At 60.5% G+C, this 15587-nt stretch overlaps 2 protein-coding genes across 2 annotated transcripts; both read left to right on the plus strand.

Moving 5' to 3' along the window:
- Window positions 1–74: 74 nt before the first annotated feature.
- On the plus strand, window positions 75–11055 carry LOC127587388 (G patch domain-containing protein 4-like). The gene is given in 7 exon segments (XM_052045687.1): window positions 75–186; window positions 2403–2476; window positions 6345–6359; window positions 6361–6438; window positions 9054–9170; window positions 10403–10513; window positions 11029–11055. Coding segments are annotated over 7 exon segments (534 nt in total).
- A 623-nt stretch (window positions 11056–11678) lies between these two features.
- LOC127587535 (G patch domain-containing protein 4-like) lies at window positions 11679–13079 on the plus strand. The gene is made up of 3 exons (XM_052045936.1): window positions 11679–11781; window positions 12522–12572; window positions 12666–13079. The coding sequence occupies exons 1-3, from the start codon at window positions 11732–11734 to the stop codon at window positions 12868–12870; spliced, it is 306 nt and encodes a 101-aa protein (XP_051901896.1). The 5' UTR covers window positions 11679–11731; the 3' UTR covers window positions 12871–13079.
- The last annotated feature ends 2508 nt before the right edge of the window (window positions 13080–15587 follow it).

The raw sequence follows: 15587 nt of genomic DNA on the forward strand, positions 1-15587 counted from the left end.
ACAACAAGAGGCGTGCGCATGCTCCGTGAAAAAGATGACGGAAAGGGAGGAGCTGCGCGGGTTCCTTTACAAACATGGCAGCGACGCATGCGCGGAAAACGGTCGCCGCTGTGACGTCACCAGACGCGTGGGGCCGGCGGATGGAGTTCGCGGAGCGACAACTGAGGGAGCGCGGCTGGTCCCCGGGTGAGGGAGCGCCCGGGGCGTGAGGGAGCGCGGCTGGTCCCCGGGTGAGGGAGCGCGGCTGGTCCCCGGGTGAGGGAGCGCCCGGGGGGGTGAGGGAGCGCGGCTGGTCCCCGGGTGAGGGAGCGCCCGGGGCGTGAGGGAGCGCGGCTGGTCCCCGGGTGAGGGAGCGCCCGGGGCGTGAGGGAGCGCGGCTGGTCCCCGGGTGAGGGAGCGCCCGGGGGGTGAGGGAGCGCGGCTGGTCCCCGGGTGAGGGAGCGCCCGGGGGGGTGAGGGAGCGCGGCTGGTCCCCGGGTGAGGGAGCGCCCGGGGGGTGAGGGAGCGCGGCTGGTCCCCGGGTGAGGGAGCGCCCGGGGGGTGAGGGAGCGCGGCTGGTCCCCGGGTGAGGGAGCGCCCGGGGGGTGAGGGAGCGCCAGGGGGGTGAGGGAGCGCGGCTGGTCCCCGGGTGAGGGTGCGCCCGGGTAGGTGAGGGAGCGCCCGGGTGGTGAGGGAGCGCGGCCGGTCCCAGTGTGAGGGAGCGCCCGGGGGGGTGAGGGAGCGTCCGGGGGGGTGAGGGAGCTCGGCTGGTCCCGGGGTGAGGGAGTGCGGCTGGTCCCGGGGTGAGGGAGTGCGGCTGGTCCCCGGGTGAGGGAGCGCCAGGGGGGTGAGGGAGCGCGGCTGGTCCTGGGGTGAGGCAGCGCCCCGGGGGTGAGGGAGCGCGGCTGGTCCCGGGGTGAGGGAGCTCCCGGGGGGGTGAGGGAGCGCGGCAGGTCCCGGCGTGAGGGAGCGCCCGGGGGGTGAGGGAGCGTCCGGGGGGGTGAGGGAGCGCGGCTGGTCCCCGGGTGAGGGAGCGCCCGGGGGTGAGGGAGCGCCAGGGGGTGAGGGAGCGCGGCTGGTCCCCGGGTGAGGGAGCGCCCGGGTGGTGAGGGAGCGCGGCCGGTCCCAGTGTGAGGGAGCGCCCGGGGGGTGAGGGAGCGCCCGGGGGTGAGGGAGCGTCCGGGGGGTGAGGGAGCTCGGCTGGTCCCGGGGTGAGGGAGTGCGGCTGGTCCCGGGGTGAGGGAGCGCCAGGGGGGTGAGGGAGCGCGGCTGGTCCTGGGGTGAGGCAGCGCCCCGGGGTGAGGGAGCTCGGCTGGTCCCGGGGTGAGGGAGCTCGGCTGGTCCCGGGGTGAGGGAGTGCGGCTGGTCCCGGGGTGAGGGAGCGCCAGGGGGGTGAGGGAGCGCGGCTGGTCCTGGGGTGAGGCAGCGCCCCGGGGGTGAGGGAGCGCGGCTGGTCCCGGGGTGAGGGAGCTCCCGGGGGGTGAGGGAGCGCGGCAGGTCCCGGCGTGAGGGAGCGCCCGGGGGGTGAGGGAGCGTCCGGGGGGTGAGGGAGCGCGGCTGGTCCCCGGGTGAGGGAGCGCCCGGGGCGTGAGGGAGCGCGGCTGGTCCCCGGGTGAGGGAGCGCCGGGGCGGTGAGGGAGTGCGGCAGGTCCCGGCGTGAGGGAGCGCCCGGGGGGTGAGGGAGAGCGGCTGGTCCCGGGCTGGCTGGAGTGCCTGGGGTGAGGGTGTGCTGGGAGGGGTGAGGGAGCACAGGGAAGGGTGTGGAGGGGAGAGAGTAGATTGAGGGAGGGTGCGAGAGGTGTAAAATGAGTGTAGGGAGTATGGTGTAGACAAGGTGGGGCAGTGAATGAGAGGAGGGGAGGATGGCGGGTGAATGGAGGAGGGAGGGAGGAAGGGAGGGCTGAGTGAGCAGCAGGAGAGTGAATGGGGTTTGGGAGGGAGTGGAGGAGGCGGCGAGTGGGTGGGGAGGGGGGTAACGGACAGAGAGGGGAGGTACGGTGAATGTGGAGGGGTGGCGGGTTTGGGGGATTGTGGGGTCTGGCTGATTGCAGCAGTCCGAGGGAGTGGGGACTCTGGGCGGAGGGAGAGTGGGGAGCAGCTGGGGACGAGGGGAAGTGGCAGGCGGCAGAAAGAGAAGTTGGGGGGAAGGGGAGAGGAGTGAGAAGGGACAGGGTCGTGGGGAGAGAGGAAGGAGATGTCGGGGTAAGTTCGGGGTGGGGTTCTGTATCTGAAGGCAGCCAGGGTAAGGGACAGTGGGGGAGAGGCGGTGGGGGTCGGGGGTTTAGCTGCTGTGGGGTTCTGGGCATTGATGAGCGGGGTTTGCTCTGTGGTTTCCACTGCTTTTCCCGCAGCCTCTGAAACCTCAGCTGCTGCTGTCCTCAGGTAACTGCGGCACTCAGCACCACTGTTGCTCTCTCTCACAGGGAAGGGACTGGGTCAGAGGGAGGATGGCATCTCAGAGCCCATCAAGGTGAAGGTGAAATGTGACACGGCAGGGGTAAGAGCAGTTACTCGGGCAATTCCTGCAGCCCACCCTCTCCGGGAGTTATCCGTACGCTCCAGAGCAGCACAGATCTGTTCAATCTACCACTGGCTGCCAGGGAGTTCAATCTCATTCCCAGTTGTTGCACTACCCCTCTGTAACCCAAAATGGCTGTTGCCACCTTCATTTCCTGACGAAAAGCATCACTCTTTTTCCATGCAAAGCAGATCAGTGAAATCGTTCACTGGAGACATGAACTGTTCTTCAGTTAGATTTTTGAATAGATTGCTCTTCTCCCAAAAAAAACTCTGGGTCAGACACAGGGTGAGGCTCCCTCCGCACCGTCCCGTCACACACTCCCAGGGTCAGACACAGGGTGAAGCTCCCTCCGCACCGTCCCGTCACACACTCCCGGGGTCAGACACAGGGTGAAGCTCCCTCCGCACCGTCCCGTCACACACTCCCGGGTCAGACACAGGGTGAAGCTCCCTCCGCACCGTCCCGTCACACACTCCCGGGGTCAGACACAGGGTGAAGCTCCCTCCGCACCGTCCCGTCACACACTCCCGGGTCAGACACAGGGTGAAGCTCCCCCCGCACCGTCCCGTCACACACTCCCGGGTCAGACACAGGGTGAAGCTCCCTCCGCACCGTCCCGTCACACACTCCCGGGGTCAGACACAGGGTGAAGCTCCCTCCGCACTGTCCCATCACACACTCCCGGGGTCAGACACAGGGTGAAGCTCCCACCGCACCGTCCCGTCACACACTCCCGGGGTCAGACACAGGGTGAAGCTCCCTCCGCACCGTCCCGTCACACACTCCCGGGGTCAGACACAGGGTGAAGCTCCCTCTACACAGTCCCGTCACACACTCCCGGGGTCAGACACAGGGTGAAGTTCCCTCCACACCGTCCCGTCACACACTCCCAGGGTCAGACACAGGGTGAAGCTCCCTCCTCATTGTCCCATCACACACTCCCGGGGTCAGACATAGGGTAAAGCTCCCTCTACACCGTCCCATCACACACTCCCGGGGTCAGACACACGGTGAAGCTCCCTCCTCATTGTCCCATCACACACTCCCGGGGTCAGACACAGGGTGAAGCTCCCTCCTCATTGTCCCATCACACACTCCCGGGGTCAGACACAGGGTGAAGCTCCCTCCGCACCATCCCGTCACACACTCCCGGGGTCAGACACAGGGTGAAGCTCCCTCCGCACCGTCCCGTCACACACTCCCGGGGTCAGACACAGGGTGAAGCTCCCTCCGCACCGTCCCGTCACACACTCCCGGGGTCAGACACAGGGTGAAGCTCCCTCCGCACCGTCCCGTCACACACTCCCAGGGTCAGACACAGGGTGAAGCTCCCTCTGCACCGTCCCGTCACACACTCCCGGGGTCAGACACAGGGTGAAGCTCCCTCCGCACCGTCCCGTCACACACTCCCGGGGTCAGACACAGGGTGAAGCTCCCTCCTCATTGTCCCATCACACACTCCCGGGGTCAGACACAGGGTGAACCTCCCTCCGCACCGTCCCATCACACACTCCCGGGTCAGACATAGGGTAAAGCTCCCTCTACACCGTCCCATCACACACTCCCGGGTCAGACACACGGTGAAGCTCCCTCCTCATTGTCCCATCACACACTCCCGGGGTCAGACACAGGGTGAAGCTCCCTCCTCATTGTCCCATCACACACTCCCGGGGTCAGACACAGGGTGAAGCTCCCTCCGCACCATCCCGTCACACACTCCCGGGGTCAGACACAGGGTGAGGCTCCCTCCGCACCGTCCCGTCACACACTCCCGGGGTCAGACACGGTGAAGCTCCCTCCGCACCGTCCAGTCTCACACTCCCAGGGTCAGACACAGGGTGAAGTTCCCTCCGCACCGTCCCATCACACACTCCCGGGGTCAGACACAGGGTGAATCTCCCTCCTCATTGTCCCATCACACACTCCCGGGGTCAGACACAGGGTGAAGCTCCCTCCACACCGTCTCGTCACACACTCCCGGGGTCAGTCACAGGGTGAAGCTCCCTCCGCACCGTCCCGTCACACACTCCCGGGGTCAGACACAGGGTGAGGCTCCCTCCGCACCGTCCCGTCACACACTCCCGGGGTCAGACACAGGTGTGGCTCCCTCCGCACCGTCCCGTCACACACTCCCGGGGTCAGACACAGGGAGGCTCCCTCCGCACCGTCCCGTCACACACTCCCGGGGTCAGACACAGGGTGAGGCTCCCTCCGCACCGTCCCGTCACACACTCCCGGGGTCAGACACAGGGTGAGGCTCCCTCCGCACCGTCCCGTCACACACTCCCGGGGTCAGACACAGGGTGAGGCTCCCTCCGCACCGTCCCGTCACACACTCCCGGGGTCAGACACAGGGTGAGGCTCCCTCCGCACCGTCCCGTCACACACTCCCGGGGTCAGACACAGGGTGAAGCTCCCTCCGCACCGTCCCGTCACACATTCCCGGGGTCAGACACAGGGTGAAGCTCCCTCCGTACTGTCCCGTCACACACTCCCGGGACGGGGACAGACACGAGGTAGACACTCCTTGGGAACACACAGTAAGCTTCAATGTACAGGGTTCCAACGTTCCCTGTGGAATTGTCACCCCCGATAGGTCTGTGCACCCCCCACAATGGGGGAATGTGACCTCCAGAGCTGGTGTCTTGTAGCCAGCAGAGGCACAGACCCTCGATCTGGGCAGCGGTTGGTTCTGCTGCCTCCTCACAGTCCCAGTGAAAGGGAGTCAGTCACAGGGGAAAAAGTGCAGGGAAGGGACTAACACGATTGTTCTCAGAGCCGGCAAAGACTTGATGGGCGGAAGGGTCACCCGCATCATAAGAAAGTGTAAATAATTATGGTCAGAACCCTGTGCTGCAGTGTGTGGACGGGCGACGGGTCTGCTGTTGGTCTGTTCACTCCTGTGTGTCAATTGGTCAATTTCCCAGTCAGGTTCATCGATTGTTGCCTTGCGCCATGTGTTGATTGGTGCACTGTGCCGCACGTGATTGGTTGATTGGGGCACTATGCCAGTCGTGATTGGTTGATTGGGGCGCTGTGCCGGGCGTGATTGTTTAATTGGGGCACTGTGCCGGGCGTGATTGGTTGATTGGGGCACTGTGCCGGGCGTGATTGGTTGATTGGGGCACTGTGCTGGGCGTGATTGGTTTGTTGGGGCACTGTGCTGGGTGTGATTGGTTGATTGGGGCACTGTGCCGGGCGTGATTGGTTGATTGGGGCACTGTGCCGGGCGTGATTGGTTTGTTGGGGCACTGTGCTGGGTGTGATTGGTTTGTTGGGGCACTGTGCTGGGTGTGATTGGTTGATTGGAGCATTGTGCTGGGCGTGATTGGTTGATTGGGGCACTGTGCCGGGCGTGATTGGTTTGTTGGGGCACTGTGCTGGGTGTGATTGGTTGATTGGAGCATTGTGCTGGGTGTGATTGGTTGATTGGGGCACTGTGCCGGGCGTGATTGGTTTGTTGGGGCACTGTGCTGGGTGTGATTGGTTGATTGGAGCATTGTGCTGGGTGTGATTGGTTGATTGGAGCATTGTGCTGGGTGTGATTGGTTGATTGGAGCATTGTGCTGGGTGTGATTGGTTGATTGGAGCATTGTGCTGGGTGTGATTGGTTGATTGGGGCACTGTGCCGTGCATGGTTGGTTGATTGGGGTATTGTGCCAGGAGATTCATTGATCATTGCACCGTGTGTGACTGGTGTGTGGGGGAGTTGCGCTGCACGTGATTGGTTTCTGGGGGAGTTGTGCTGTTGGTTGGTTGATTGGGGCACTGTGTTTGGAGATTCATTGATCGGTACATTGCTGTGTACAATTAGTTGTTCGATGGTGTGTTTTGTATTTCACAGATTGGCCACCATATGGGGCGAACAGTTCACCTTTCACTGGTGGGACCATGTCTTCAACAAAGCAGCTGCAAGCATTGTCGTGGAACCTGTAGAGGTGCCGGTGTAGTCTGTGTGTGTTCTGTCACCTCCTGCCTGACTGTCTCCCAAGTGCCCTGTTACACAGACTTCCAGCCACTGTTACACAGTTCAGCCCTGCGCTGCCCAGGTGTGCTGGGATGTCAAAGCCCCAGTCAGTCCCATCTCACCGGACCGCCACCGTAAACCTAACCTCAGATGTGCTGCTCACGTCCTCGGCAAATCAACCTGACCCACATAAAGTTGTGTTCTGGGTGTGGCCGGCACTCCCTGTCCTGACCCAGCCCGGACACGCATCGTACCAGCTCTGCTGGGGTTGATTCAGGTCGCTGGGCTCAGCCCAGCAACCTTGGTTGGGTTCTGCTACAGCCCTCTGTGATCTGTGCATTGTACCATGCACAAACACTCAGGCACCACAGGAAAAAAGTGGTGTAATATTTTTTTAAAAATTAATAGTACTAAAAAAAAATTGAAACAGAGAAAGAATCAATACAGCTTCAAAGGCTCGAATATATACATTCCAATTCAACTAAAGCAAATGTAAAGGGTTGGTAGTGACGTAGTCTCACAGCTCCAGCGACCCCAGCTCAGTCCGGACCTCTGGTGTTGTGTGTGTGGAGTCTGCACGCTCTCCCTGTGACCGGGTGGGTCACCCCCCCCCCGCCCCCACCCCCCCGGGTGCTCTGGTTCCCTCCCACGTCCTGGCATGTAGGTAAGTCAGTCGGCTGCTGTTAAACTGCTGCTGCTGGTGTAGGGCAATGGTACAACCCAGGAGGCGTTGATGGGAATGTGGGGGGAATATTAATGGGGAATGGGATTGTTCTGTAAACCGGCATAAAACTCCTTGGGCCCAAATGGCTTAGGTTGGAGGGAAGTCTGCTCTCTTAACAGTTGTCTCCCCAGCAGACAGATAAGATTTCTTTATTAGTCATGTACATTTAAACACACAGTGAAATGCATCTTTTGCGTAGAGTGTTCTGGGGGGCAGCCCGCAAGTGTCGCCGCGCTTCCGGCGCCAACATAGCACCCCCACAACTTCCTAACCCGTACGTCTTTGGAATGTGGGAGGAAACCAGAGCACCCGGAGGAAACCCACGCAGACACGGGGAGAACGTACAAACTCCTTACAGACAGCGGCCGGAATTGAACCCGGGTCACTGGCGCCGTAAAGCATTACTCTAACTCCTACCCTACCTCTGCCAGACTGCCCCGTCTCCGTTCTCCCTTAGTGTCCTGAGAGCTGAGCCTGGAGTTCAGTGTGGGCTCAGTTCCCCGACCTCCACCCGGTTAACGGGGTGAACGAATGCCTGAACGGAAGGCGGCGAAACCAGAAAACACCGGAAACTCCCAGCAGGTCAGGCAGCATCCATGGGGAGACGGAGCATCAGCATTTCAGGTCCGAGACTATAACTGGCAGCCTGTAATGTCAACGTGCTTTCTCTCCCCACAGACGCTGCCCGGCGTGCTGAGTGTTTCCAGTGGTTTCTGGTTTGATTTCAGATTTCCAGTATCCGCACTTTGTGACTTTCAATAGGCGTAGAACCTGGTCTGTATGGATTATTTAAGAAAGTGAAATTTTAAAACAAAAGTGGCATTGAAGGGGTTAAAAGCATATTGGTGTAGGGAGGTAAGTGATCAGTGTGTAAGGTACCAAGGCCAAGAGGTTCCCAGACACAGAGGGGAATGGAGAAATATTGCAGATCTTCTGATAGGAATTAGAGTCATAGAGTACAGCACGGAAACAGGCCCTTCTGCCCAACCGGTCCGTGCCAACCCAGATTCCCATTTGTCCACGTTGGCCAATATCCCTCTGAACCTTTCCCATCCGTGGACCTGTCCAAGTGTCTTTCAAATGTTGTTAATGTACCTGCCTCACCCACTCCCTCTGGCAGCTCGTTCCACATACGGACCACCCTCTGGGTGAAGAAGTTGCCCCTCAGGTCCCCTTTAAATCTCTCCCCTTTCACCTGAAACCTGTGCCCTCTAGTTTCAGACTCCCCTCCCCTGGGGGAAAAGACTGTGCCCGTCTACCCTACCTACGTCCCTCATTAGTTTATAAACCTCCATAATCTCACCCCTCAGCCTCCTTCACTCCAGGGAAAACAGTCCTGGCCTGTCCAGCCTCTCCTTATAACAAGCCCTCCAGTCCCAGTAACATCCCCGTGAATCTTTCCTGCCCCCTCTCTTAAAAAGTTGCCCCTCAGGTCCCTATTAAATCTCCGCCCCCCCATCTTAAACCTGTGCCTTGCCTAGTTCTTGATTGCCCCAACCAAAGACTACCTCCCCTCTCTACGCCCCTCATAACTTTATAAACCTCCATCAGGTCATCCCCTCAAGTCTCTGACGTCCCAGTGGGAATGGTCCCAGCCTGTCCAACCCCTCCTCTCAACCACAGCCCTCCGTTCCTGGCAATGTCCCGGTGAATCTCTTCTGCACCCTCTCCGTTGCTGCCAGTGCTGTACGCGATACTCTGGGTGTGGTCTCTCCGGGGTACAGCTGCAACACGGGGCTGTACCCGAAGGGGTCGGTCAGTGTTCGCCTGTTGGTGGGGGGGCTGCCTGAAGGGCTGCTGCCGGTCTCCGTAACACGCTGGACGTCCCGTGGGCTCCGTTGTCATGCTGGCTGTCTTGGCAGGATGGCGTGGAGGTGCAGAGGGCCAAGGCAGAGGAGCAGGAGCAAGGGCCCATCACCAACAAGAAGCCACGGAAAGCCGGACTATGCCAGGACCTGCTATACGGGCGGTTTGTCAAGGTAACCCAGGGTGGGCGCGGTGTGAGGGTCCACCACAACCCCCCCCCCCCCCCACCACCCCCGAAAACGGTTCAGTTCCCCACTACCTCGGTGCCTCATGTTTAGACCCTCTCGAGGTCTCTGTGACGTCCCGCAGCCCTCAGGGTCTGGCCCCGGTGTCTGGTGGTCCACCACTGGTGGCCATGCCTGGGCTCCTTGCAACCCACCACCACCCCCCCCCCCCCAATTGTCTGAGGGGGGTGCCTGCTGGCGGCTCCCCGTGAGGGGCAGTCTGGGGGCATCCCGCTGTGTTTTCCAGGGCTCATGAGGGGCTGTTCCCACGGGGACGCGGTCCCCCGCCGAGATCTGGCACCCCTCGCACTGGCACACCCTCCTGCTGGGAATGACGAGAGGGAATCCGGAGATCTGACCCAACTGTGGCCAGTCCCGAGCCAGCCCGGGCTCGCCGACTTCCCTGACTTTGGGTTGGTGTGCCGTGGGGGGGTGGGTGTGTGGGGGGCCAGGTCGCTGGGCGAAAGGGGGTCGTCGAGAGTTTCCATGAAGGGGCCGCAGACCCTCCAGCCCCACCTCCGGGCGGGCTGCTGACCCCGAGGGATGGGAGGGAGGCCGTTTGGCTCCCCCCGCCCCCCCCCCCCTCACTGAGCTGCCCCACCGCTTGGCTGGACAGTCACCGTTCCCCGGTGTTGGGTCACACCCCCCGAAATCCCATCGTCTCCGGTGACGCCCCGCCCCCCCCATCATCAGCCGATCTGCCCCCACCGCCAACAGCTGTGGGGGAGAGCGTTCTGGGTAGCCCCCCCACCTCGGGGGGGGGGGGGGGGGGGGAGGGAAGGGGCTTCCTGACACCCACTGAGTGGCCTGACTCTCACCTGAAGGTGGTGCCCCACTTATTTCAGAGTGGGAAGCTGTTCCCTGGGAGCCTGGAACATGTTTTAAAAAAAACCCCATGGGAAATGCGGGAAACACTCAGCCGGTCGGGCAGCATCCGCGGAGAGAGAAACTGAATCAGGTTTCTCTCTCAGATTCACTTCAAGACCACCTGCATCAGATGTAAACTCCCTCGTCCCCACGGGCCGTGGACTGGCTGGGTTTGCCCCCGCTGCTGTTGGACTATTCCTGCAGCTGCCCGTAGACCTGGAGACGCGGGTTGTTGGGGCAAAGCAGTTGGTGGGGGTGGTGCACTCCAGCCAGGCCCCCCCACCGCCCTGCTCAGGGTATCACTGTCTCTCCAGGCAGCCACGCTGACGCCGGGCAGGCAGGAGGAGGCGGCAGAGGGCTCGCGGGGGTCGGAGAGCAGCGGCAGCGATGAGGATGAGAAGCTCAACCTGTCATCCGAGCAGCAGGTGCCACGTAACCCCGGGGAATGTGTGTTGGTGGGGGGGGGGGGGGGTCAGGGGGTAGGGACTCCCTCCCCTCTCCCTCCCCTCACTACCCATCTCTCCCTCCCCTCACTACCCCTCCATTCCCCCAACCCCTCCGCCCACTCACTCCCCATCCCCTCCACCCCCATACCCTCCCCTCACTCCCCCCCCCCCACTCCCCTCACTAACCCTCCCTCCTCAGTGGGTGTTGGATGCTGAGGGGGTGGGGTGTGGACGGGTGCTGGGGGTGGGTGACGGGTTGCTGGGGGTGGGTGTGGGTGAAGGGTGGGTGTGGACGGGTGCTGGGGGTGGGTGCGGACGGATGCTGGGGGTGGGTGCGGACGGATGCTGGGGGTGGGTGCGGACGGATGCTGGGGGTGGGTGTTGAGTGCTGGGGGTGGGTGTTGGGTGCTGGGGGTGGGTGTGGGTGGGTGCTGAGAATCAGAATCAGGTTTATTATCACAGAATATGTGGTGAAACGTGTTGTTTTGCGGCAGCAGCACGGGGCAAGACAGAGAAATTAAATTACACAAATAAATCAATAGTGCAAATGAGGAATAACGAGGTAGTGTTCATGGGTTCACGGACCGTTCAGGAATCTGATGGCGGAGGGGAAGAAGCTGTTCCTGAATCATTGAGTGAGGGTCTTCAGGCTCTTGTACCTCCTCCCCGATGGTAGTAACGTGAAGAGGGCATGTCCCGGGTGGTGAGGGTCCTCAGTGACGGACGCCGCCTTCTTGAGGCACCGACTCTTGAAAATGTCCTTGATGGTGGGGAGGGTTGTGCCCGTGATGGAGCTGGGCTGAGTCTACAACCCTCTGCAGCCTCTTGCGACCCTGCGCATTGGAGCCTCCATACCAGGCGGTGATGCAACCAGTCGGAATGCTCTCCACTGTACATCTGTAGAAATTTGCAAGAGCCTTTGGTGACACACCAAATCTCCTCAAACTCCTGATGAAGTAGAGCCACTGGCGTGCCTTCTTCGTGGTTGCATCAATGTGTTGGGCCTGGGATAGATCCTCTGAGATGTTGACGCCCAGGAACTTGAAGCTGCTCACCCTTTCCGCCGCAGTGAGGGCTGGTGGGTGTTCTCCCGACTTCCCCTTTCTGAAGTCCAATTCCTTGGTCTTGCTGACATTGAGTGTGAGGTTGTTGTTGCAACACCACTCAACCAGCCGATCTCTCTCCCCAGTGCGAACAATGGCTAACACAAGGGGACAGAATTTTAAAGGTGATTGGAGGGGTGTTGGGTAAGTTTTTTTACACAGAGAGTGGTGGGGTGCGTGGAACGCACTGCGGCAGAGGTTGTGGAGGCAGATACATTAGGGACAATTTAAGAGACTCTTAGATGGACACTTGAATGATAGAAAAAATAGGGGGCTATGTGGGAGGGGAGGGGTTAGATCGATCTTAGAGCAGGATAAAAATGTCGGCACAACATTGTGGGCTGAAGGGCCTGTACTGTGCTGTAATGTTCTATTGTTCCTGTACGTCTCCTCGTCGCCATCTGAGATTCTGCCAACAACAGCGGTGTTATCGGTGATTTATAGATGGTGTTTGAGGTGTGCCAAGCCACACAGTCATGAATGTAGAGAGAGTAGAGCAGTGGGCTAAGCACACATCCTTGAGGTGCGCCTGTGTTGATTGTCAGCGAGGAGGAGATGTTATTCCCAATCTGCACTGACTGTGGTCTCCCGATAGGGGAAGTCGAGGATCCAGTTGCAGAGGGAGGTTTTGAAGCTTGTTGAGTCGTGCTGAGGGTGTTGAAGGCCACAGTGGAGGTCAGCATGGACACAGTGCTGTGAGAGTTCAGACCCTCTCAGTACTGAGCCTGGGTTACCGGCCAAACACTTGAGGCGGGAGTGCTGCCCAGCGAGCCCTTAGCGTTGACTGTGGGTGCCGGAGACTCCCGGGGTGTGCTGTCGGGGGGTGGGGGGAGCAGACCTTGTGGGCTGCTGTCTAACTCCCTCTGCGTTCCTTCCACCCGCAGGCTGACAGACGAGGAGCTGGTCCGGGTCTGCGGAGGCCGCACCGCCCACAGGTGAGTACTGCCCCGCCGGCCCGAACCCCGCCGCGCGCCCGGCTGCTGACCGCTGGCCCTGACCACACCCTCCCCTTCCTCCTCCCTCGCCAGGGGTGCCCGGCACGGCCTGACCATGAACGCAAAGCTGGCGCGGCTGGAGGAGCAGGAGCAGAATTCCTGGCCAAGTACGGGCAGCGGCACGGGCGAGCAGCTGCCTGGAGCCACAGGCCGGAGCGAAGCCCAGGAAGGAGGAGGAGAAAAGGAGAGGAAGGTGAAGAAGAGGCAGGCGTCCCCCGGCCGGGGTGCTGGGGGCTGAGGGGACGGCCACAGTGCGAGGAGGCCGTGGGTCCCGGCGCAGAAGGCGCGGGTGAACTGCTGCCCAAGCGGAGGGCAAAGAGGCACAAACGCAGGCGGGGAGACGAGGAAACCGGAGCAGAACTGTTGTGAGTGAGGAAACAGATTCGATGGGTCTCAAAAGCAAAGGACTCTGAACACAGTCTGGCAGTAAAGGATTTATTTACAGAAGACGAGCGTTGGAAAATGGTAACAGGAATAAGACACACACGTGCACAGGTTATAGCAGGCGTGGGAAAATCACACCGGGGGTAAAATACACACACACACACTGAACTAGGTACATACAATCAAGGAAAAACAAGATGATACCCGCCACTTGACTCAGTGCAGGCAGGGCTCTATGCTACAAGGGTATTGGTATCGGTTTATTATTGTCACTTGTGCCAAGTTCCAGTGAAAAACTTGCGTACCGATCGTACAGGTCAATTCATTACACAGTGCAGTTACATTGAGTTAGTACAGAGTTCATTGAGGTAGTACAGGTAAAAACAATAACAGTGCAGAGTAAAGTGTCGCAGCTGCAGAGAAAGTGCAGTGCAATAAGGTGCAAGGTCACAACAAGGTAGATCGTGAGGTCAGAGTCCATCTCATTGTATAAGGGACCCGTTCAATAGTCTTATCACTGGGGTAGAAGCTGTCTGGTGTTCGTGACAGGCTGGGCTGTGTCCACAACTCTCTGCAGTTTCTTGCGGTCCCGGGCAGAGCAGTTGCCGTCCCAAGCCGTGATGCATCCGGATAGGATGCTTTCAGTGGTGCATTGGTAAAAGTTGGTGAGAGTCAAAGGGGACAAACCAAATTTCTTTAGCCTCCTGAGGAAGTAGAAGCGCTGGTGAGCTTTTTTGGCTGTGGCATCTACATGATTTGACCAGGACAGGCTGTTGGTGATGTTCACTCCCAGGAACTTGAAGCCCTCAACCCTCTCGCCCTCAGCACCATTGATGTGGACAGGTGCATGTAAAGGAAAAGGACGCTAACTGAAACACTCCCAGCCCTTTAACAGCGCACACCTCACCAACGATTTCCACGGTACTCAGCCTGGAGTGAAGCAGGGTGATCCCTCGAAGATGGCAAAGAGAGAGAGCCGAGCACATGTGGTGCCTTTTATGGTGCTGGACCAGCCCAGGTAGTTTACAGGGGGCCAATGGCTCGGTGCCAGCAAGGACTAACCAATCACACAGGCCAATGGCCCGAGGCCAAGTACAAAGGTGCTTAAAGAGGCCAATGGTCAGGCGTGCGCTGATGGGTGGGGTGGGGCGGGGCCAAAGCTTGATTGGCAGTGGTGTGTCTTCCGACCAGGTATTGGCAGTGCTGTCACGTGACAGCCACAACCCTCCACAATACAGGAACCGCCATCGAGCAAGAGTGTCCTGGAGTGCAGGGACCGGGAGGAGAGGCGAGCGATGCCCCTGTCCCGTCCCGTCCTTGGGCAGGGGGCCCGTGACTGCCGGCGGGGAGGCTGGAAGCTTGCCGTACCTCAGAGAGGCACCGGTGGGGAGTAAGCTGGGTGGCAGAGCGGGCCACAAGTAAACAAGGTGCTGCAAACACTGGGCGGCGAGGACTGCATTCCGGTGGCGCCTTCTCGTCCCAAAGCTGGGTGCCGTTGGAACAAGTCACTGGCACAGCAAGATCCCGCACACAGCACCGCTGAGCAGGTCACGTGTTTGAGTGATCGCGGAGTGGCTCTTGCCTCACAGAATTACACACAGGAACAGGCCCTTCGGCCCGCCCAGTCCGTGCTGACCATCCAGTTGAGCGGGTGGTAGTTGAGACGGGGGAGGGGGTTTGGTCCCCATTATCTCCCCCCTCACCCCCCCTCTTTGTCCACCTATCACTGCTCTGCTTTTCGCTCCTGTATATTGGGCTTCCCCCTTTTCCTATCGTAGGGCCAGTTAACCCACCGACCCTGCGCGTCATTGGGGCGTGGGAGGGAACTGGAGCACCCGGGAGAGGGGAACGTGCAAGCTACACACACACACACACACACACAGCGGCAGAGGTCGGGATCGAAGCCGGGTCCCTGGAGCTGTGAGGTGGCGACTCTACCCGCTGCGCTAACCCGATCCAGAGGATGGCAGCTGGGTCTCTGCAGTGAGACTGGAGGCAGCGACTGGTGACTTGGGCGACCCTTGGTTAAGGAGCTGTAGGGTGGGGTACCTTGTGCCTGACGGGACCGGGAGCCAGCCAGTTGTAATGCCCCTCGCTGCCGTAACTAGGGTGTGCACAGACCGAGTACGGTTCCCGTCAGGGACCCGTGGATGGGCCTGGTGTGCAGTGTCTATATTCTACACTCCGTGCTCATCCCACACCTCTGGAGCTAATCCATTCTGATGCCTTGTGCCCGGCGATACCTCCGTACGGCCTGGGGCCTTCCCGTCAATCAGCGAGCTTGTGACCCTGCGTTCGTCCGCACCACCAGAGCGGGGACCTTGTCGGGAGCCCTGTGAACGCAGCCCTTCGGTTCCTGCCGGCCGTTACCCCGTCACAGCCAAGCCTCGGTCCCCTGGAGTCCCCGGCTCAGTCTGTCCCTTGACCTCGCTCAAGTCCAGCAAATGCCGGTATAAGTTACCCCTGCCACTGTTCAGCAATGGTCTGGTCTAACTTCAGAAATCCACGTTGCCTGCCCCGGATTAATCCATGCATCTCCCTAACCGCTGATTTATGCCGTCTCTGAATGTC

The sequence above is a fragment of the Pristis pectinata genome, chromosome 40, assembly GCF_009764475.1.
Source record: "Pristis pectinata isolate sPriPec2 chromosome 40, sPriPec2.1.pri, whole genome shotgun sequence".
Taxonomy (NCBI): Eukaryota; Metazoa; Chordata; class Chondrichthyes; order Rhinopristiformes; family Pristidae; genus Pristis; species Pristis pectinata.